The sequence below is a fragment of the Rhea americana genome, unplaced genomic scaffold (genome assembly GCF_003343005.1).
Source record: "Rhea americana isolate MKP2758 unplaced genomic scaffold, rheAme1 scaffold_353, whole genome shotgun sequence".
NCBI classification, from domain to species: domain Eukaryota; kingdom Metazoa; phylum Chordata; class Aves; order Rheiformes; family Rheidae; genus Rhea; species Rhea americana.
The window spans coordinates 158,422-179,212 of NW_028186483.1; the positions used below are offsets into that span (position 1 = coordinate 158,422).

The 20,791-nt window shown below is 40.4% G+C and overlaps 1 protein-coding gene across 3 annotated transcripts; it reads left to right on the forward strand.

Annotated features, from left to right (window-relative positions):
• The first annotated feature begins 1,902 nt into the window (after window positions 1-1,902).
• Window positions 1,903-15,849, forward strand: OTULIN (OTU deubiquitinase with linear linkage specificity). 3 transcript variants are annotated; one of them, XM_085311998.1, is made up of 9 exons: window positions 1,903-2,010; window positions 2,136-2,351; window positions 3,345-3,680; window positions 9,692-9,768; window positions 10,426-10,520; window positions 11,766-11,909; window positions 12,372-12,497; window positions 13,304-13,573; window positions 14,658-15,849. In XM_085311998.1, the coding sequence occupies exons 2-9, from the start codon at window positions 2,179-2,181 to the stop codon at window positions 14,850-14,852; spliced, it is 1,416 nt and encodes a 471-aa protein (XP_085168124.1). In that variant the 5' UTR covers window positions 1,903-2,010; window positions 2,136-2,178; the 3' UTR covers window positions 14,853-15,849. The 3 variants fall into 3 exon arrangements, with proteins under 3 accessions (XP_085168124.1, XP_085168123.1, XP_085168125.1); XM_085311997.1 differs by having other exon boundaries at window positions 1,903-2,002; XM_085311999.1 differs by lacking the exon at window positions 1,903-2,010 and having other exon boundaries at window positions 2,271-2,351; window positions 3,349-3,680.
• The last annotated feature ends 4,942 nt before the right edge of the window (window positions 15,850-20,791 follow it).

Here is a 20,791-nt window from a genome sequence, read left to right on the forward strand (position 1 = left end):
TGCTGTTTAGGAACCTTATTGCAAGGGAATGGTTCCAAAAAGAACACAGAACTTGCAGTTTTCATTTGATACCTTAGCTACAGGTAAGTCTTTTTCTGCGTCATTTTATAATACACTATTCTGCTCACCAGAAAGAATTAAGTTTAGGTTGCAACTTCTCCTAGATTACAAAGATCTATTGAATTACTCTGCTCTGTAGCTTTTTGAACAGCTGTGAAAAGGTCAACCAACACATCTATCCTATGATGTTGTTGAGGGAATGACAACTGGGGGCAAATGAGACTTTGACTCTCCAATGCCACTAAATATAAATTATTTTAATTATAGGAACATGGGAAACAGTTGGGTATATGGTAAGTGGTGTGGCTGCTGGAACACGAATAATGCTGAAATTGCTGATTTGAAACAAGATGTTTTGAGACAAAGCAGTAGGCCAAACAGTTATTCAAAGAAAGAGATTTTTCAAGGAAGACATCACTGTCAAGAGGAGTCCAATACAGTTTTAAGCCAGGAAAGGAAGAACAATGACTCCAAAAAATTAAGGTAATGCTTCTGTCTCTTTCCCTTCCTCTTTCTTCAAATATCCGTAAGGACACTTCCTTGTGTTTCAAAGTTAAAAGAAACAACAGTTGTTCACAGAAATGCCCTGTGATTTAAAGCTGCATAATGTTGTAGATTGCCTGTTATTATCATTTTAACTTTGTATACTCTTATTACCTGACCTCTACCTTAAAAATACTCTTTTCATACTGTGCGATACTCTAAATATAGGGATACTGTTTTCTTTTTTCCCTCCTTATGACAATTCAAGTATCTTCTACTACCAGCAGTTTTGTAGTAGTTTTTCTCCCATTCTTATCTTCATTTGTGCTATTCAGAGAAAATATACTTATGAGAGAAAGTAAATTCCATAACGAAGACAAATACTCGATTTTTCTATCATTTTCAAGCCCTATTTCAAGCTGAACTCCTTCTAAAATGTTCACACTAAAGTGGCATTTTTTTTCTACCAGAATGTCTTTCTTTCTTTCTACTTTTCTCGGTGTTCCTTGTTTTTAACAGTATCACTTATGCTTAATATATTTTGGGCCTACTTTCAAATAACACATTGCAATTTCAAAAGGTTGAACGTTTATTCTCTGTGTAGGTGTTCTTTTCTGTGTGGCTTGCAGTTTAATAAAAGTATATGATTTGTGGGCAGTATTACTTTCTTACCAGAGAAACTGTTATTCACTAATGTTCTGTTCAGCATATTCTGCGATTTCTAGACGTGTCTTAGGTCTCTGACTAGTGTACACAGCACACAAGGATTTGCCAAGCTGTCGAGGGGCTACGCATACAGCTGCCTTCTCGGTGTTAGGTGCCCCACACTGCTCCTGAGCTTTTCTTGTCACACAGCAGTGTGACTTAAGGCCAAGGATCTACCCGGCTTTTTGCCTCACCTGCAGCAGGGAACAGAATTTTTTTTTTCAAAAAGGAGGAAAAAAAATTCCCAAACCCCAAGGTTTTTCCTTGGGGCAGAACTTGGTGATATGCCCACAGGAGACACTTCCAGGCCCTGACAGGCTCCAGAGGGTGGCTGACACCCGTGCACGCCACGGGACTTCCTCCCTATTTCACACAGACTCTRCCTCCACTTCCCCCTCATGCTGTCTCCGAGTTTGGGGACGTTTATACAGCTCCTTTTAGTTAATCCAGCACCAGCCCAACTCCCAGACCCCGGGCCAACCGCCTCGCAGYAACGCCCTCCCCCCGCCCCTCCGTCCCCCCAGTGCGCATGCGCCGGCGGCTGCGCCCGCTCGCCGCGCTGGTGCGTTTCGGCGCCTTTCCGCCGAAGACAGGGGGGCGCTGTTCGCCAGTCGGGCCCGTGCGACCCCTCCTTCCGCTTCCGCGTGGGGCGGAAGGAAGTGCGGGGACGTTCTTTCCGGCGTCGTGACGCGCCGGGGTGGCGCGATGCCGGTGGCAGTGGAGCCTGGCGTCGCGGAAGCACCTGCGGAGCGGCGTAAGGAGGTGGCGGCGGCGGCGGCACTAGGCGGCCGGGGCGGGGCCGGGAGCCGTGGGCCGTGGGGGGCGGGGGGCCCCGGCCGGCGCGTTGGCGTCTCCCTTGCGGTAAATGCGGGCGCGTCTCTCCGCAGGGAGCGCGCCGGCGGTGCGGGCCCGGCCCGGCGCCTCGCGGAAATGAGCGGCGAGCGGGAGGAGCGGCCGTGGCGGACGAGCCGCCTGCGGGGCGCCCCCGATGGGGCCGCGGCGCCCGGAGGGCCTGGCGAGCGGCGAGCCGAGGCGGCGGCAGCGGCGGTTACCTCTGAGCGGTTCCGGGTGCAGCGGCCGGCAGGGCAGAGGGTCCCCCAAAGGTGAGATCTCTGCTGCGTTTGCTCGTGGCAGTGCGCGTATCTGAGTGTATTTTAGACCACATCTGGCTCGTCTTCTTGAGTTTTGTCCTACCGAGCAGTTTAATAACCATGACGGCTCTAGTGTGAAAGCGTGATAACATCTGGGAGAGAAAGCTACTCCCTGAGGGGAGGAGGCTTTAGTTTGAAAATAGAAGCACCTGTTTTAGAACAGGAAGGGGCATAGCTTATAGCTCAGGCATTCATTCAAGGGGCTGTCCTTGGTAGCAGTGGTCAAAATTGCCCCAGAAGAATGTGAATGTAGCAGCTGCAAAACTATCCTTTTGCTTTTCTTTCTTTCTCTCTCTCTCTCTCTTTTTTTTTTTTAAGGGAAAAAAAAAAGCGATTTAAGGTAAATATTCCTGAAAATTTATCATCTAGGCATATACTAAGCTTTTGGAGACCTTTTAGAAGGCATTGTAGAACATCTTTTCCCCAAGTTAAATTTAAGCAAAAAAAAAAAAAAAAAGTGGATTTTCACACTTAATTGTGAATCCTGGTGTAATGGAGAGTTTCACCAAGCAGCAGATGGGTTAATAGAAGTGTTTCTCTGATAGGACTGAAGCTTGTTTCCTTGGGATTTCTATTAAGCATAAAATTTTTATGTGATTATGTGCTTGAGAGGGACAAGTGTCCAATCTGGGCACTAATTCCAGTACTGGTGTTGTTTGAGGAGCTGGCACACAGTAGGCTTTGTACGAAATAAAATTGCCCTGCATAGGAGATGGATTTGAGTATTGCTTGGGTACTGTGTTTTCCTATCAATATATTCTTTTCTATTTTTTTCTTCTTTCTTCCTTTCTTCTTTTTTTTTTTTTTNTTTTTTTTTTTTTGAACTTTTAAGTACTTTCTGAATCCTCAAAATGTGATAACTATCAAAATATTGTAACTTTCATTAAACTGTGCTTTTGTTCTTTCATAAGAGGTGTTCTTCATATATTTCTGAATTCTTCAAAGCCAGGATAGGTTTCAAGGGTGGATGACTGAACCTATCAGCCTTTCTGCGGGTGCAGATGAGATGCAGAAAAAAGATACTATGTCAATAAAGTTGATGAAGCATGCAAAGGAAGTTGATGCTTCTTGTAATGAGCTTGGTTCAGAAAGTGTGCATACTGACTGGAAAGAGCAATCTACATCAGAAATAAGAGAAGAATATGTACACAGAAGCACCGGAAAACTTGAACAGATGGATACGGTTAAATCACTTATGGCAGATCAGGATGCCTATAGAGACTGTGAAGTAAACTTATCTTTGTCTAGTAATCCTTCAGCAATGGAGTCATCTATGGACAGGTGAGGATTCTGTGTTATAGTAAGAGCCTTCCTCTAGAAAAAGATGCTTTTACTTCTGGCGGGCGATGGTAATTGTCTGAATATTAGCAAAATTATATATATGTATGTATCAATATCTTAGTGAAATAAGCATAAATCTCAAATTTTTAATTTCTTTATGTGAAGGCCAACTAATCACTTTAGAGGGAAGATTTTTATCACTTATTAGTTGTCTCCCTTCCCAATCTAACAAAATAACTGCTATGGTATTAAGCCTTTTCAGGTAGAATGCAGAGAATGGGAGACTAGAAGATCTTAATGTGGATACTTGGGCAGCTTGGTTTTAACCTTGTGAACACTTCTTATTAGGTATAGGGCTAACTGGAGAAGGCTCTATTTTTGTTTTATGTGTGTATATAATTTAATCCTAACACTTCAGAAATTCAGAAATCGTACTTTGTATTCATATGAAGTTGTCATTAAGCAGAGTCTCATGTTAGTGTGCTTAATGCATGATTTCCTGTAGATACATATTCTATTTTATATGTTGGCAAAAGTGCAGTTAAGGATCTTCAGGCTTCTGGATTTTTAAATTAGCTGCTACTTGGCATACCCATTCTTATTGATCTAATGTATGAATTGACCTAAACTGTTAATAGTAGTAAGTTTATTCTCTGGCATTAAAAAATGCAGGTATTCATTTCTGCATAATAACAAATGGGAAACTTGGATTTTGTTTTCATATGCAGTATTTTAAATCATAGGAGCTCAAGTCCTGAAAATCCGTTAGTATAATGCTACTTAAATTTGTGCACTTATCACTTCTTTCCCYTTTTTCCAGCTTATTTTGCTTGCTATCATTCTTATTTTATTTTTTTTGATATATGCAAAGCCCAAGGTACTCTACTTAGATTTGACACCCTGTCTTTTAACTCAGTATCTTTGGTTTGTCAGTGTCTTGTTTTGTTAAACTAAAACAAAAAAAAATGTTTACGTGACACATTATTTGCCAGTTTTTCTTTTTGTGCACGCACATTTTCAGTTATTTCAAATTGCACAGCAGTTTGGGCAGCAGAGTGCGAAGAAGGGATCCTCTTTTCTATTCAGAACATCAGATATGTTATCAGTTATAGTGTGACATACCACAGAGCACATTCCCCCGTAGCTGTTGAAGTTACTGCCTCTGCCATGTTGGATGCTTCTACCCAGACAGACCTTACAATGGAAGAGGCAGTTCTGCAAGTTCCAGTCTGCAAGGAGCACCTGTGAGGCGCTCCGTGAGGCTGGGGCTGACAGTCATCTTTCTGCAGAAGGTGTACTGTTATTGATGAGTTGTCGCCAGATCAAGGAGTTACAGAAGAGGCAGCAGACAAGCAAAACATAGACAGGATATTCTGAGACCCTGCAGCTTGAAAGGTCCTAATCTCCATCAGCAGTGGAGATGCACATAGAGCGCATGCCTTGTGGGATGGGAAGTGATAACTCCAAGGAAGGCAAAGGCTGGAAGCTGGTGACTATTCGTAGCAGGAGGAAGGCTCTTGATCTTCCTGAAGGCTTGTGGCTACTGAATAAGTTAATTGCCCTTACACTCAGGAGGAGCTAGATGTGCTTTCATGTGAAGCATCTGGGTCAATGGACCCTGCACCATGCAGGAACACCTAGAGGAAGCTGCAAGTGGTAGTAGTGGGTCACTTCCTGCTGCAGAGGACAGAGGCACTCTTCTGCTAAGCTGACCTCCTGTCTAGAGAGGTTAGCTGCTTCACAGGGACTCAGATCCAGGATGTTGTGGAAAGACTACCAAAGCTCGTCCACTCTTCCAGCTGTTTCCCCCTGGTGCTCTTGCATCTGGGCACCAATGATACTGCCAGAGACAACTTGGAAAGTATCAAACATGACTACAAAGCTCTGGAGGTGGTGGTCAGAGGTGTGGGGGCTCAGGTAGTTTCCTCCTCGATCCTGCCAGTAAGGATCCATGACAGGGGAAGGATGCGTGGAGGAATGGATGGATAGAGAGACAACAGTTGGCTGCACGGCTGCTGTTGGCAACAGGGTTTTGATTTCTATGGCCCTATGTCATGGGACCCTGTTTGAAGATCAACATCTGCTTAGGAGAGATGGGATTCACCTGACTAAGTGGGGCAAAAGCATCTATGCCAGTAGGCTTTACCAACCTGATAAGGAAGGCTTTAAACCAGGAAAGGCAAGGGAAGGATAGAATTATAGAGGCCATGCAATCAACAAAACAGGCCTTAACTGGAATGCCTCAAACAAGGCAGGCAAAGTGCCTTCAAGGCCATGAGRAAACCTCTGATTTCCTCCTGGGAAATCAGCATGTTCAGATGACCTCTCAGAAGTGCCTGTACACAAATACATACAGCATGAGGAGTAAACAGGAGGAATTAGAGATCTGTGTTCAGTTGCAGGAGTTATGGAGACATGGTGGGATAGCTCTCATGACAGAAATGCTGCAATATATAGATGGAGACAGGCCCTTTGGGAAGGACAGGCCAGAAAGGCAAGTAGAGGGAATAGCCCCATATGTGAGAGACCAGCTACAAGCATGTAGCCCTGCCTAGGAGGGAACGATGGGCTGACTGAGAACTTATGGGTAAAGATTAAGGGCAGACTAACATGGGTGACACTGTTGGGGGTGTTTGCTACAGACCACCTGATCTGGAAAAAACAGATGAGGCCTTCTACAGACAGCTGGAATAAGCCTCACATTCACAGGCCTTGGTCCTTATAGGGGACTTCAGCCACTCCAGTATCTGCTGGAGGGATGAGATAGCAGGGCATAAGCAATCCAGGAGGTTCCTGAAGGGCGTCAATGACAACTTTCTGATACAGTGCCCTTTCTGTGATAGGTGATAGAGGAGCCAATGAGGAGATGCCTTGCTGGACCTCTTACTTACAAACAAGGAAGGGCTGGATGGAGATGGAAATGTTGGGGCAGCCTTGGCTGTAATGGCTGTGAGACGGTAGTATTCAGGAATGTGCAAGAGGGGAAGCAGGGCAAAAAGCAGGATCACAATGCTGGACTCAAGAAGAGCAAACTTTGGCTTCTTCAGGGACCTGCTTGGAAGAATTCAATAGGGTAGGGCCTTAGAAGGAAAAGAGATCCAAGAAAACTGGCTGATATTCAAAGATCACCTCTTCCAAGCTTGTTGGATCCATCCCAGTAAGCCAGAAGTCAAGCAAAGGCAGCAGGAGACCTGCATGGAGGATCAAGGAGCTCCTGGCAAAACTCAGAGAAAAGAAGGCAGGGCTGGTGGCCAGGCAGGGCTCAGAGGCAGCAGAGGAGCAGTGGCGGCCAGCGACGGGGAGAGCAGGTTTCTGCTTGCTCCAGACTCTGGTGGTCCAGATCCTGTGGGAAACGGTCTCCAGGGGCAGTGGGGCTCAGCGCAGCAGCTTCCTCTGCACAGCCAACCTCCTCTGAGAGCAGGAACAAGCCATGGCCAGCAGGAGTGGGAGAAGGCCTCTGTACCTCGACAGAAGACAACTCACCATGCTCCAGCAGGAGACCTGTGGAGGTTGAGATGGGCCTAGACTCCCTGGGAAGGTGACTGCAGTATTTCCTGGGCTCCCAGGGAGGGCCTAAAAAAGGCTGAAGCCCAGGCAGCAGGGAAATCAGCACAGCCTGGAAAGAAGGGCAAGCAGCTGTGTGGGCAGCAAGGGTGCACTATTCTGTGATTTAGACTTTTACTTTATTTCTGCTGTATTGTCAAAATATTTTAATGGAAGCTAATGAGAGGTTTTAGTTTCTGCATTCTTGGTTCTACAGATTTTCTTAGCTGGTTGTTGCTAGGCTAGTGCACTATTACGATATGCTTTCTACTCTGAAAAGAAATAGAGTTCATATGTCAGTGGATTGTACCTGTTACCTAACTTGATTTTGAAACACATCAGTTAAATTGCTGCAGTACTTTGTTTGCACTGGATATTAATCACTCAAGTGTTATCAGGCCAATTTTGTCAACTCCCAGAAATAAGATGACGGAACTTTGTTCTACTGTTTTACACTGAATATCTTTAAATGACTTCAGTTAGTGTAAACAGTTTGCACTTTTTCTCTTTGTGCATTATATCCTAAACATATTCAAAGTTGTGTTCCAAAGTAACTTCCCCCTTTGGGATCCTCTGTAGAAACAGATTTTCCTCATGCTTGGAGGATGAGGTAGTTCCTTTGTATTTTAAATACTTACTATTACTTTCAGCCTGTAAGTAATGTAAGCTAGAGATCATGATTGCTGTTGGATACCAAGTTACTGTTTTTCTCATAGTATTTTCAAAGTTACTAAATATCCTTGAAACTCTTCCTAAGTCTTAATGGACTGTAATCTCTGCTGAGAAATAAGATTGGGCGTCAGTATTAAGATCTGGCTGGTGCTACACTGTTCACAAGTGATAATTATAATTATTGTGTCTTTTTTTTGCTCCCGGCCATACTGTTTTATGGAGTGCAGTCCTGAATATTAATTGTTTTCAAATTTCATTCATAACCTTTTAGTATTGCTATGAATCAGATTTCAAGCAGCTACTTGAACGCCCAGGAAACCCAGGCATTTTCTAGGCATCAAAACATCAGAAGTTTGAAACTTTAATAAAAGCTAAAGTTGAATTTCATGATTTTTCTGTAGGTGACAGCTTCCTGGGATTAATTTATATTTGTCTTTAGCTCTACTAAACATGGGTTGTCTTATTCTGAAAGGAATATATGCGAATAGAGTGTGTGGGATTTTTTTTATTATTTATTTATTTTTTAACAGTGTAATGAGAGTAATCGGATTATTGCCTGGCTACGTTAATCCCTTCCTTGTAGTCTTCCTAACTACTTGTTCTCTCCTGGGAGTGGAAGATTAGGCAGGGACACTACCTTTACTCCTCCGTGGGAACTCTCAGGCATGCTTTTACTGAGTAGTTGATTATTCATTGTCCGCTACTAATGGTGATTTCTAACGATCTTACGGATTTCTTTTTGTGTATGGACTTTCTTCAAAATACAGTATAACTCTCCTATTACGGACAAGACTAAATGTTTTAGTAAGATGCTGGGTGGTATCTCTTTAATGTGCTTTATCTGTGAAGCTGTGTTTAAACTTTGCTTGCTAGATATTATATGCCAAATGGCGGTAAGAATGAAGTTTAGAGGACTGCAATTTACTATCTGTTTTTTTTTCTTTGAACAGCATGAATCAGTTTGAACTGTATAGGCCTTCTTTCTTGACAGTAGTGTTCACACCCTAGCTATGAGATCTTTTCTTGGTAATGCTAGTGTATGCACAGAAACAATGTGCTTTTAAGGCCATCTTTTCATCTCTTGTGGTCATAACAGGAGCTCAGAATGGCGGCTTGTAATTCAGATGGAGACATTTGGCTCTTAAGACAGCACACCTTGACCAAAAAGCCTGCGTTATTCAAGGCAGGAATGTTTGGCTGGATTTGAATTAGCCTCTAGGCTACAGTTTGGATTACACTTACAGTGAAAGAAAATACATTTCTATAACATTAAAACCAGTGGTAGGTAGCTGGAGGCTTCCCATCCTGGTGTCATGAATGCAACTGGTTACTTGGCAGGTTGCTCAACCCCCGCAGAACATTAATACAAAGCTATTGTGAGTACTGAATTTTAATTTCATGCTTCAATTGCAGTATTTGTATACTAAACATAATAATGCTTTTTTGGTTTTTCTCTCTTGCTAATCTGTCTTATAAAACTTAAAGGGGCTTTAGCAGTCCGTAGTCTCCGTATAAGCAGCACGTCAGAAACTCAGGCAGTGGTTCATTGCAGAAATATTTGTCACAGATAAGAAGGGCAGGAATTATTATTTTTTTAAAACTTTTATCTGATTGTTTTGGGGAACTTATGGTGGGGGAGGGAGTGGGACTTATGAAAATTTGTAAGATGGAGGTCAAATGAAGTTCAAATCAGACTTGTAGAAAGATGTAAGTACTCGTGTTTAGTGGTGAACAGGGGAAAAAGGTCAATGACTGCAAGATGTGGTGTTACATGAAGTGTGTGAATTTTGTTGCAGTGAGGAGGACATGTATCGTGATGCAGAAGAAATAGAGAGAGAGAAAATATTACTTGTTTGTGAGGCGGGCTCTTCAGGTACGTTTGACCTTTATTTGGCATTTCAAGTATAATTTTACAGTTAATTGTATCACTAATTCCTGATGTTTTGAAACCGTCATTTCCAAGGGTTTTTTTTGAACACAGATGTCTGTGTGTGTAATAGAAATTACTTATTGTGACTGAGTACAGTTTAATTCCCCAAAGAATCAGTTTTATGTAAAAGGATAAAACTGTATTCCTTGCTTTCTCCCTTGTTTCTGACTTAAAGATCTATTATCTTTCTTCTTTATGTCCTGGCTCCTGAACGAAGAAGAGAGTAATTTTTCATCTAATRCTTTTCTCTGGTTTCTAAGAAAATGAAGAATATTTCACTAATTTCCTTTTTCCTTTTTTTTCCCCCCACACTGGCTAATATCTTCAGAGCAGGAGGAGTAGAGAGTGTTCACCCTTTTGTTGGACTGCATCGTCATTTTTGTTTACTTGTGGTTTTATGAGCAAGGAGATGGCTTTTTTTCCGTCTTGACACTAACAATTATTTAGGAGTTATAGGTTGTGCTATGTCAGTCTGTTTTCAGTTGGCACCAATTTTATTTTAAACTGATAGTGTGTATTTAGAAACTGAAGTTCTGGTGCTTTTCTATGTCGCTTTGTTTTACAGTTTTCTGTATACTGTTATGTATTCTGTATTGGCAGAATGTAAACTAAGTGTTGCACCTGAAATGGACATCATGGAATACTGCATAAAAGAATGGAGAGGAAATACACCAGTAGCAAAAAGGATGAAAAAGGTACAAGTTCTATTTAAAAAGTTTATTTTTCTTATTATTGCTTTCACTTACAAGTTTAGTAGATGATTTCCTATGGGGAAAAATCTTTATAAAAGGAAATGCAATAGTAACGTTTCCAGTGTCTGGTCTTTGAAGTGACTAGCGACTAGAAGATTGTTCTGTTCATAGTAGTTCAAAATGTGTTTTTAGTAAAGCTACTTGTTGAGAGTGTAGGGTTTTGACTAATACAGTTCTTCATTACTGTTTTCAATTACCAAGTTTTAAACTTGATGTATTGTCATAAAAATGGGAAGTTTATTGCCATAGCAATGGTAATTTTATTGACTGTTCAAGTGATAGAGCAGATGATTGACTTATTTTTGCAGAAGGAAAATAACTAAAGCTGGTGAATTGCATGATCAGGAGCTTTAATGAATAAGTTCAGGATTTTTTTTTCCTGTAAATTTTTGAATTCTCTTACATTTTTCTTGAGCTAGAATGATAGAAGATAAAGAGTGGAAGCACGCGGGATTACCATTTTTCCCCCAAAGTAATTTCAAAATTTAACAATATGCATGAGTAAACCTGAACTACTTCTCATGGTTACAATGATCCCTGTGTCACCTTCAAGAGGTTAGCAAGAAAAATACAAATGTAGGGTTTTGGATCTTCTTAAGTCAGTGGAATAGATGCAATAAACTTCAGAAGTTATGTTTCAACACTGCTCTTTCTGTAAAGGCCCATATGAGAACAACAGGGAGGAGGCAAATATGCTGAGGCATGTGTCAAGATATTTCAGTGTAAACGTGGTCTGTTTTTTCCCTCAGGGAAAAATCTATGTATGACAAGTAAATGGCTAAGCTATTGCTGAAACTTCTTGTAAGCACGGTGTATTTTTAGCTTTAAAGGCATATACTCATATGCTTGTTTACATTTTTTGAAACCTAAATGGGTTAGCTGTGCAAATTTCAGTGGCATTTCTGTTCTGCAGTCAATAATGCTATGGCCAATTATCTACTCATTGGATGCTTGTTTGTTATTCAGCTGGACTATGATAGTGAGGATTTTTTTCTTCTTTTTCCTAAGCATGACTTGTGATATAAAAGCATTTGAACTTCCAAAATGGTTGGTGGGCCAAATTCTTTTTGCCCTTTCACTTGGTTCTGAGTCTTGATCTGTTTTCCAGTATCTGTTCTTGATGCCATGCACTGGAATCATGAATATTTATTAACACTTTAATAAAATTTGGATTTTATGTCTTCTTAGGGATATGAAGCAGTTTCTCAAAAATTTGCATCCATAAGGAGAGTACGAGGTGATAACTACTGTGCTCTCAGAGCAACTCTGTTCCAGGCGCTAAGCCAAGCTACTCAGTTACCAAACTGGCTGCAGAGTGAGGACTTTACTATGGTATATGTCAGTCTTGGATCTCCTGACAGTACAGAAATATTGGTTCTGACCTATTTAATAATTTTATGATCTAATTTCTCTGTTATGCTGTACACTCACTTCTCAATATCACTTAAGATTGGAATGCTTCTACTTCTTAAGGTTGTCTTCTAACTATTGAAGATTTACAGTGATTCTTTCAAGTTGGAATTGAATCTAACTCAATTCCCAGTCTTGACTATAATGCAACCTGTTTAGATTATGCAGTAGTAACAGACCAGTTGTCCTGCTGTTACTCAACAAAAATTATAAAGAGCTAGTTGTGTTCAGTTATGCTTATCTTAATATTGTATGTGCTCAGAAGAATGTACTAAGGGATTGTTTTAAGCTGTAAAATGTAGAAATGTATTGATTCAGTAATGCTTACAGTGGTGGCTTTTCTTTTCAAGATTTTTGACTGCCTTCTCTTCTGTCAACTTGCAGCTTCCTGAAAAGTTGTTGAGCAAATATGACTGGATCAAGCAGTGGCAGCTAAAACAAAAACTGTGCAGGAAGATGGGAGAAATCAGTGATGAAATTAAAGAATATTTAATACTATTAAGGAAAAAGGTTGGAAAAGTTTAAAGCTTTTTCTTTTTTTTTAGTCACTTGCAAATAAGAAGTAAAAATTTTTGAATGTGGTGAATTTTGCATAAGGATGCTGTATACATGATGCAAAAATAAAGCAAGGAAAGCATATCTGTTCAGACCTCGTGGAGCTTTCTGGTCTTCTGCTTGGTTTAGTGGATGCTGGAATTAATACAGAATCGTATCTATAGTTTAGACAGGTCTTGGTGAAGAAATTTATTTAACATAGTAATGTTTTCCCTTATGTTATTTCTTGTGTTAATTTTAAGGAGTGATGTGTAGTCCTTTGATTAAATGCTATTGGTACCTTAAACAGTACACGGAAAGAAAAAAAAAATACGGAATAACACTGAAGTTATTTCAAAGGAACGATTTTTGTTCCACATTTTATAAATACTAGGTTAACATAACAGAAAAAGTCATGCCCTGTTAGTGTTCATAATGTATTAAAATTCCCCTCCTCCCTTTTTTATTTAAACTCTGGAACCTATTTATAAACTCTTCAACTGCTTATGTCTTATTGTATAATATATGCATGTATTTGCTCTCTTGCTCTTTCACTGTTTTGGTTAAGGATTAACTGCTCTGATAAATTGAGCAAAATTAGACTCACCCAACTTGGCCTTGGCAGAGCTACAGCTGTGGAAATACTCTAGAATGCTTTTACAATTGATGTTTTTAACTAAGAATTTAAGTGCCTATGCTGAAAATTCACAATTAACAGATGGCTTTTTGCAGCTCCTGGATGGTGATGACTGATTCATTTTGAGCGTTTATTATTTTTATAGTGGAAGAATATCAGTGAAATCAAGGCTCCTAATGAGAAACAAGAAGCTTGTGATGAATTGTTTAAAAACGAAGAGGAGGAGTACAGTCTATATGAAGCTCTGAAATTTTTGATGCTCAGCACAGCCATTGAATTGTACAATGATGATAAAAATGGAAGGAAGGTTCCTGTCTTCTCATGGTTACTGTTTGCACGGGATACATCTAGTAACCCTTGTCAGTTAATGCATAATCACTTGAATCAAATTGGTCACAGTGGCGGCCTTGAACAAGTAAGGAGAGATTGTTATTATAGTGTTATTCTTCTGTTTGGGCTTTTCCATCTGAAATGTTGATAGAAATGATCAAACCTATTAATCTGACCACATTTAATGATGTAGTCTGATCTTTCATTGGGAAAATGTAAGAGAACTAGCTGTTAATAAGAGTCTGTAAAGGCCTTCCTTTTAAACATTGGTTTTGTATGGTAGATGACACTTGGGTAACACCATTCTTGGGAAGTATTTTATTTTATTAGTAGCAACAATTACATTAGTCTCTTAATTGCTAATTTAACTACTTAAAAATATCATGATAAAACAGCACTGTCCAATTATGAAGGACAAGATCATGTGAGGTACGTACACTTGGTGAATTCTGATAAATTAGTGACATTTATTGCCTGAAACTTTGTGGAAGTGATATGTGTGCCACTGAAAACCAACTAAGCAAACAAAAAAGCCCACCTTAGTGATTAAGCGGGTGAGTAGTCTGAAGGAATCTAGAAACATCATTTTAAAAATTTCAGTTAAGGCATTGCCAGGAGGGTATTGCACCATTCAGTGGAACCTAGAAACATGGAAACATTGTTTTGTTCATGTTCATCGGCTTAAATTTATGATGACTCATAATACAGACTTAATATGGGCTTTGTCTGCTGCATGTGAACTGGAGAGTTCAGAGAGCCTGCTCATGGCTTGAAACCTGTTGTTTGGTGACTTAATGGGAATAAATACTGATATAAGCGAATGGTCTCTCCTACCTTTTTGTGGCAGTGGGGAAGTGAATTTTTCAGTACAAAATAGCTTTTGGTTTAGGAGTAATATCTGTACTCTTTTTATGTCTAAAGAGCTCTGTGTTAAAGGCATGGCATCTTAGAAGAGGTATTTATACAGAAGGTTAAGAACTGCTAGAATGACCGAGATACTGAACTAGATAGAGATGTTCGCGTATATGCGTTCTCACTTATTTTTCTTCAAGTGTTTTTTTTTCCTTTAAAAAACTACGTAGTGGTAGGAATTACTGATTTAAGAGAAATAACTCATAAAAGATATGGTTAATTTTATATATCTTATTTCTGCTTTTTTTCGAATGTAGGTGGAAATGTTTCTCCTTGCTTATGCTCTGCAGTACACCATCCAAGTTTACCGATTGTATAAATACAGTACTGATGAATTCATCACGCTTTATCCAAATGACCCAGAGGAGGACTGGCCTGTGGTGACTCTCATAACTGAAGATGACAGACATTATAATATTCCAGTCAGAATGTGCCAAGAGACTATGTTGTAAACAAGTGATTTTGACAGCCAGATTTGTGCTGTTTATTGAGATTTCCAGTGCCATTTTGAGATGGGATGATGATATGTTGTTAAGTCTACAGCAACTTGAAATTCGTGTTTCAGAAGCTTACATCTGAACTAAAATACTGAACAAATCTTAAAGAGTAATTGAATAGGAATTTTGCAAATATGCCTTTTTGTTGCCTGTAAATTATTATTTTTTTTATTTTGTGGAGACTTGAAGTTTCCATTTCTGAAGGGAATACAAAAATTACAGATTCTCTTCTTAAGGTAGGTCAGGTTCTATTGCAAGAGGTGAGCTGATCTCCTGCTCTTAGAACTAATTTGATAATGATGAATTGAAGTTTCTGAAAAAGTTAAGTGTCCTGATTGATTTTTTTTTTCTTTATATATTGTTTTTTAGAAGCAATTTATATGACTGGACCTTAGGAAGTGATGTAATTCTTCTGCAATTGTAGCATAAAACCATGACAGAGATTAACTTCCAAGAGAAATGTTTGTTAAAAGTTTCCTAATAGTTTGGGAGCTATTTAGACATGAATATCTTTTATTTGGAAACAAAGCAGGTGTTACATTGAAAATGACAAGCATTTTTACCCCTTTCAGCTTCTTGAGAGGGCTGTGGCAGAGGGACTTGATAATGGGGGAATATAAAAGTTTTTTAATAGATCACAAATTTGAAACCTACCTGGAATTCTCTCTTCATTTGTGACAGCTGGTATGAAATAAGCATGTGCCATTTACTTCCATGGTTGTTATTACTTGTTATTATAATGTTAATCCTTTCAGGTAGCCACTATGGAGTACTAAAGATCTGAGTCTATGCAGATGTTACAGTAGGTGGAAATAAATTTATTGTGTAAATTGCTCTTTCTGCATGTGACACTTCTTGTGGTAGGTTCTATGTGGCTATTTAGAAGTATTAAATATACTTTAAATTGAAGGAATACATAATATGTCAGATGTTGGTAGTGCTGGCATAGCTTTTTTTTTTTAAAAAAAGGAAACCTGTACTTTTAGCTTAAAGGGATAATGTGCTCTAAAGATGATTCTCAGATCAAGAGAGTGAGATGTGATTTAAATGAAATACCAATGAGGCACAGAACACCTGACTCCCTTAAAAGGCCTTCTTACACAAAAGAGATGAGGCTATAAAAGCTACTTTTTCTTCAAATCTTGAAGGAAATAGAATGCAGAATTGCAAATTCTCCTRTTCTGTTTAAAATGAACTTACAAAATTTTTTTATTATGAAAGACTATTACACAAAAAGGATGTGTATTCACTACATTGTAAAATGTGTTTTAGCCACATCTTGATGAGACCTATCATCTACTCTTTAAGTGTGGTATTTATCATGTTATCTTCAGCTTTTAAAGTGACTACCTGGTCTATGATATTGAAAAGGTTCTGGGAGCCACAGAGAAAGAATAATAAATTAGCTAATCTTACAGTGTTTTGTTTCCTTGTTTTACTCCTGTTTTTTTTTTCATAACTTTTTTTTTTTAGTTTTTAGTTTTTAATTTTAAAATACTTGTTAAAGTGAGTCATTTCTTGAAAGCTGCAGAGCATAATATGTTTAAAGGAAATGCAATTATCAGCTTTCTGCTTGTTCATGGGTAGTGAAAAAATACTCTGAATTACTGTTATCAAAGGAACACTGAAGGAGAAAGGAAAATAACTTTTGCAACTCACTAAACTCTGATAGGAAAGTTACCTTCTTAAATCATAGTCTTGAGATTAAAAATAGTTTAATAAAAAGTGCTAAAATAGTATATTTCTTCTTGTATTTAGAGCAGTGTGATGCTTAAAAATCCTTAAGGCTTTGGCTCGTAACCATTATGCGGGTAGATGATTCCCCTGATTGGCATGGATGTTGTTGCTAGACACAGACGGTCCATCGCATCGATGCATTGCATCGATGATAACTTTTTGACACAGGTGATGGMGGAGACAACAAAGAGGAGTGTCCTGCTGGACCTTGTCCTAACCAACAAAGGACTGGTTGGAGATGTGAAGGTTGGGGACAGCCTTGACTGCAGTGACCATGAGAAAGTGGAGTTCAGGATCTGGCGTGAAGGAAGCAGGGCAGTAAGCAGAATCACAACCCTGGACTTAAGAGGGGTCTTTGGCCTCTTAGGGAACTACTTGGAGGAATTCCATAGGTTAAAGCCCTAGAAGGAAAGGGAGTCCAAGAGAGCTGGCTAGTGTTCAAGCATCACTTCCTGCAAGCTCAAGAGCGATGGATCATAGGATTCCACAGACAGATTGGGTAGATGAGGGGAGAGCAGTGGATGTTGTGTGCCTTGAATTCAGCAAGGCTCTTGATACTGTCTCCCACAACATCCCCATAGGCAAGCTCAGGAAGTGTGGGTTAGACAAGTGGACAGTGAGGTGGATTGAGAACTGGCTGAAAGGCAGAGCTCAGAAGGTTGTCATCAGTGGTGCAGAGTCTAGTTGGAGGCCTGTGGCTAATGGAGTTCCCCAGGGCTCAGGACTGGGTCCTGTCTTGTTCAACTTATTCCTCAGTGACCCAGATGAGGGGACAGAGTGCCTCCTCAGCAAGTTTGCTGATGATCCCAAGCTGGGAGGAGTGGCTGATACACCTGAGGGCTGTGCTGCCATCCAGAGAGACCTGGACAGGCTGGAGAGTTGGGCAGAGAGGAACCTCATGAGGTTCAACAAGGGCAAGTGCAGGGTCCTGCATCTAGGGAGGAATAACCCTATGCATCAGTACAAGCTGGGGGCTGACGTGCTGGAAAGCAGCTCTGCAGAGAATGGACCTGGGAGTGCTGTGCTGGTGGACAACAAGTTGAGCCAGAAGCGCGTCCTTGTGGCCAGGAAGGCCAATGTTCTCCTGGGGTGCATTAGGAAGAGTGTTGCCAGCAGGTGGAGGGAGGTGATCCTGCCCCCTCTACTCAGCCCTGGGGAGGCCTCATCTCGAGTACTGTGTCCAGTTCTGGGCTCCCCAGGGCAAGAGAGATGTGGAGCTGCTGGAGAGAGTCCAGCATATGGCTACCAAGATGATCACAGGGCTGGAGCGTCTGCCCTATGAGGAACAGCTACAAGAGCTGGGCCTGTTTAGCCTGGAGAAGAGACGACTGAGGGGGATCTTTCTGATGCCCACAAACACCTTAAGGGGAAGGGTGTTTCAATAAGCCAGACTCTTTTCAGTGATACCTTTTCTCCTGTCACTGGGCAAGGGGAACAAACTGAAACACAGGAAGTTCTGTGTGAATATGAGGAAGAACTTTGCTGAGAGAGAGACAGAGCACTGGACCAGGTTGCCCAGAGAGGTTGTGGAGTCTCCTCCTCTGGAGATACTCAGAACCCGCCTGGATGTGAACCTGTCTGACATGCTCTAGGGGAGCCTGCTTGAGCAGGGAGGTTGGACTAGATGATCTCCAGAGGTCACTTCCAACCTCAACCATTTTGTGATTCTGGCATACTTTGTTAGGCACTTTGCAGTTTTCAAATACAGTTATATCTGAGCTCCTAGGTTCATAGATTTAACAAAGCTCACTGTGACATTACAGTTAGTATCCTTTTTGTGCAAAGAATACTGCATCTGCTTTAAGCCCATTTTTCTATCCATGCTTTGCACTCTGTGTTACATCCAGGTCTTATTATGTGCTTTTTAGAGAAGGAGCATACATTCATTTTGTTCTTCAGAACCATTTTGGCATACTTTCAGGTATTAAATAGAAACTTTCTACCTTCTATCGTAGTGACTTGACTTACGCCTTCTGATTGCCTTTTGAAAAACACTGCCTTTTCCTCTCCAAATACTATTGCATTCTGCACAGTTACTTTTTTGCCTTTCTCCAGAGGCCGGATACAAGTTAACTACCAGTTTGTGTAACAACCTTCTCAGAATTTTTGAGTAGGTTTTCTTGTCCTCTTTTGTAGCAGGGAGAGAAGACTCAGGCTTTTGAAGAGGGAGCTCCCTAACTGTGTAAAGAGAAATAATTTGGCCTGTCTTAATATGCTTTAGTCTCCTAGTAAGAGAGAAATTTTATGCTCCAGCTGCCTTTCCCATTTGTGGAATTGTACAGCATAACTTCTTCATGTGGAGGAGAACAGATGTCCAGATGGTCTGAGGGCTTGGCTGGGCTGGGAGGGAGAGTGGGAAAAGGGGAACAAAATTGTATTATTCTCTATGTTCACAGTTGGCTGTGGGTAGAGAGAGATGTACTAAACTGGAGCCGCAGGAAACAGCGTGGCAAAGCTGAGCCTTGATACAACTCTAAGACAGTGCTGGCATCAAACTCAGCACCTGGCTGCCTGGGGAGATGGTGATGAATTTGACTCAAGATTACAGCTTCCTTCAAATAGGTGAGTCAAAGCTTGACCAAATTTTGGCCAAGTTTATTTTTGTGTGACAGCAACAAACCCTATCACCAGGTACTGGTGAGGTAAGGGGAGTGCAAAGTAGGAACCTGCCTTTCAGCCAAATGGTGGATGTGGTCAAATTTCCTATTTTAGGTATTAAGAAAGGAAGGGAGAAGAGAGAGGTAACACTTGATCTGTATGCTCAGCGCAGAGCTCTATTCATCATCTAATTTTTCTAATACTTGATAGCACCTGTTACGTGGACTCTGCATCTTGGTGTCTTCTGGGTACAACTGACCTTTGTTCTAGTTGGCAGGAGAAGACTGAAAACATTTTAACATGAGATTTTATGTACACTCGCTTTTTGGTAAGGGTAGAGAAGACTACAGTGAGCATGTCCTGGAAGCTGGCCACTGAATGAATAACTGTTCGGTGACATTGACGAATATGCTGTAGGCCAGACAGTTTCCAAAAATATTTCCTTTTGTAAATTTGTTGGGGAGAAGAATCATAATTCAAGCAATGATAAAGCTGTGTTATTAATTTCATGTAGCTAGAAGTAGGGAAGGATTAGCATGTTAGAGGCCTCTTAAAAGAACATAATTTTCTAGTCCCTTTCCCAGAAGCACACATTTCTGCATGGGTGCTGATGAGTTATTGTTGTTCCTATTTATGACTTCTATTCAAGCTGATGGGATGGCAAAAATCCCACAAATCATTGAGACATGAAGAACTAGGCAGTACTGACTCAATTACTAAGAAAGAAGTCGACTGCTTTAGTAATCATGAAACTAGTAACATCTTTTCAGCTTCTTGTGTGATTCACAGAATGTTCCATGAAAACGTTCACTTTCTTGTCTACAATTTACATCTAGTAATAGTTCTTAATATTTATGTGGCTTTGCAAGGACCTGGAATTAGTTTTCACTGAAATCTAAGCTCAAGTCCCTGAAGACAAGGGATTGGTGTGTACCAGCAGATGTCACTGCAGGCAAGAGAAAAACGAGGAAAAAAATATCAAGAATTTAAGCCTTACTGTTCCTTGAGCTGGTAAGATGATTCTTTCCCAGCTTCTAGTACTTGGAGGAAACCTTCCTTTCAAAAATATAGCAAGGCATCTACTGACTTTTCATTTCATGTTTGTTCTCAATCTGGAGCCATATGCATTTATAATATGTAAATACAAATCATAGAGCAATAAATAGAGGAAGACCAAAACAGTTTTCTTCCTGATCTAGTAATCATGAAAGACACTGGTTTAGCAGCATCAGCTTACCTTTAGGAACTCATGTGAAACTTTATATATAGAAGTTCATGGCAGAATGGTAGGTGGAAGAGGTTTTGCGGATGTGTGGAATGCTGTGAAATGAAGTAGTAAAAGAAGAGTTTTTAGCATGAAGAAAGAGCCTCTGCAGCATTATGGGCCATGGGAGAACTGAGACTGTTTCACTGAAACTCTTTCTAAATACCTCTTCTTTGAATAGATTCACTTTTTTTTTTCTCCAAGTATTGCAGAACATCTTGACCTTTGTTTGACAGCGGAAGATCCGTCTGTTTTGTTCAAGGAGTGGTTCTACAGAGCTGAAAGTAACCACTTG

What these genes read in the sequence shown, in the direction of transcription:
- OTULIN (XM_085311998.1), top strand. Translation starts at nt 2,179, where the DNA reads ATGAGCGGCGAGCGGGAGGAGCGGCCGTGGCGGACGAGCCGCCTGCGG. An exon ending in ATGGAGTCATCTATGGACAG is followed by an intron (nt 3,681 to 9,691) that starts GTGAGGATTCTG and finishes ATTTTGTTGCAG; the next exon opens with TGAGGAGGACATGTATCGTG. An exon ending in ACAGTGGCGGCCTTGAACAA is followed by an intron (nt 13,574 to 14,657) that starts GTAAGGAGAGAT and finishes TTTCGAATGTAG; the next exon opens with GTGGAAATGTTTCTCCTTGC.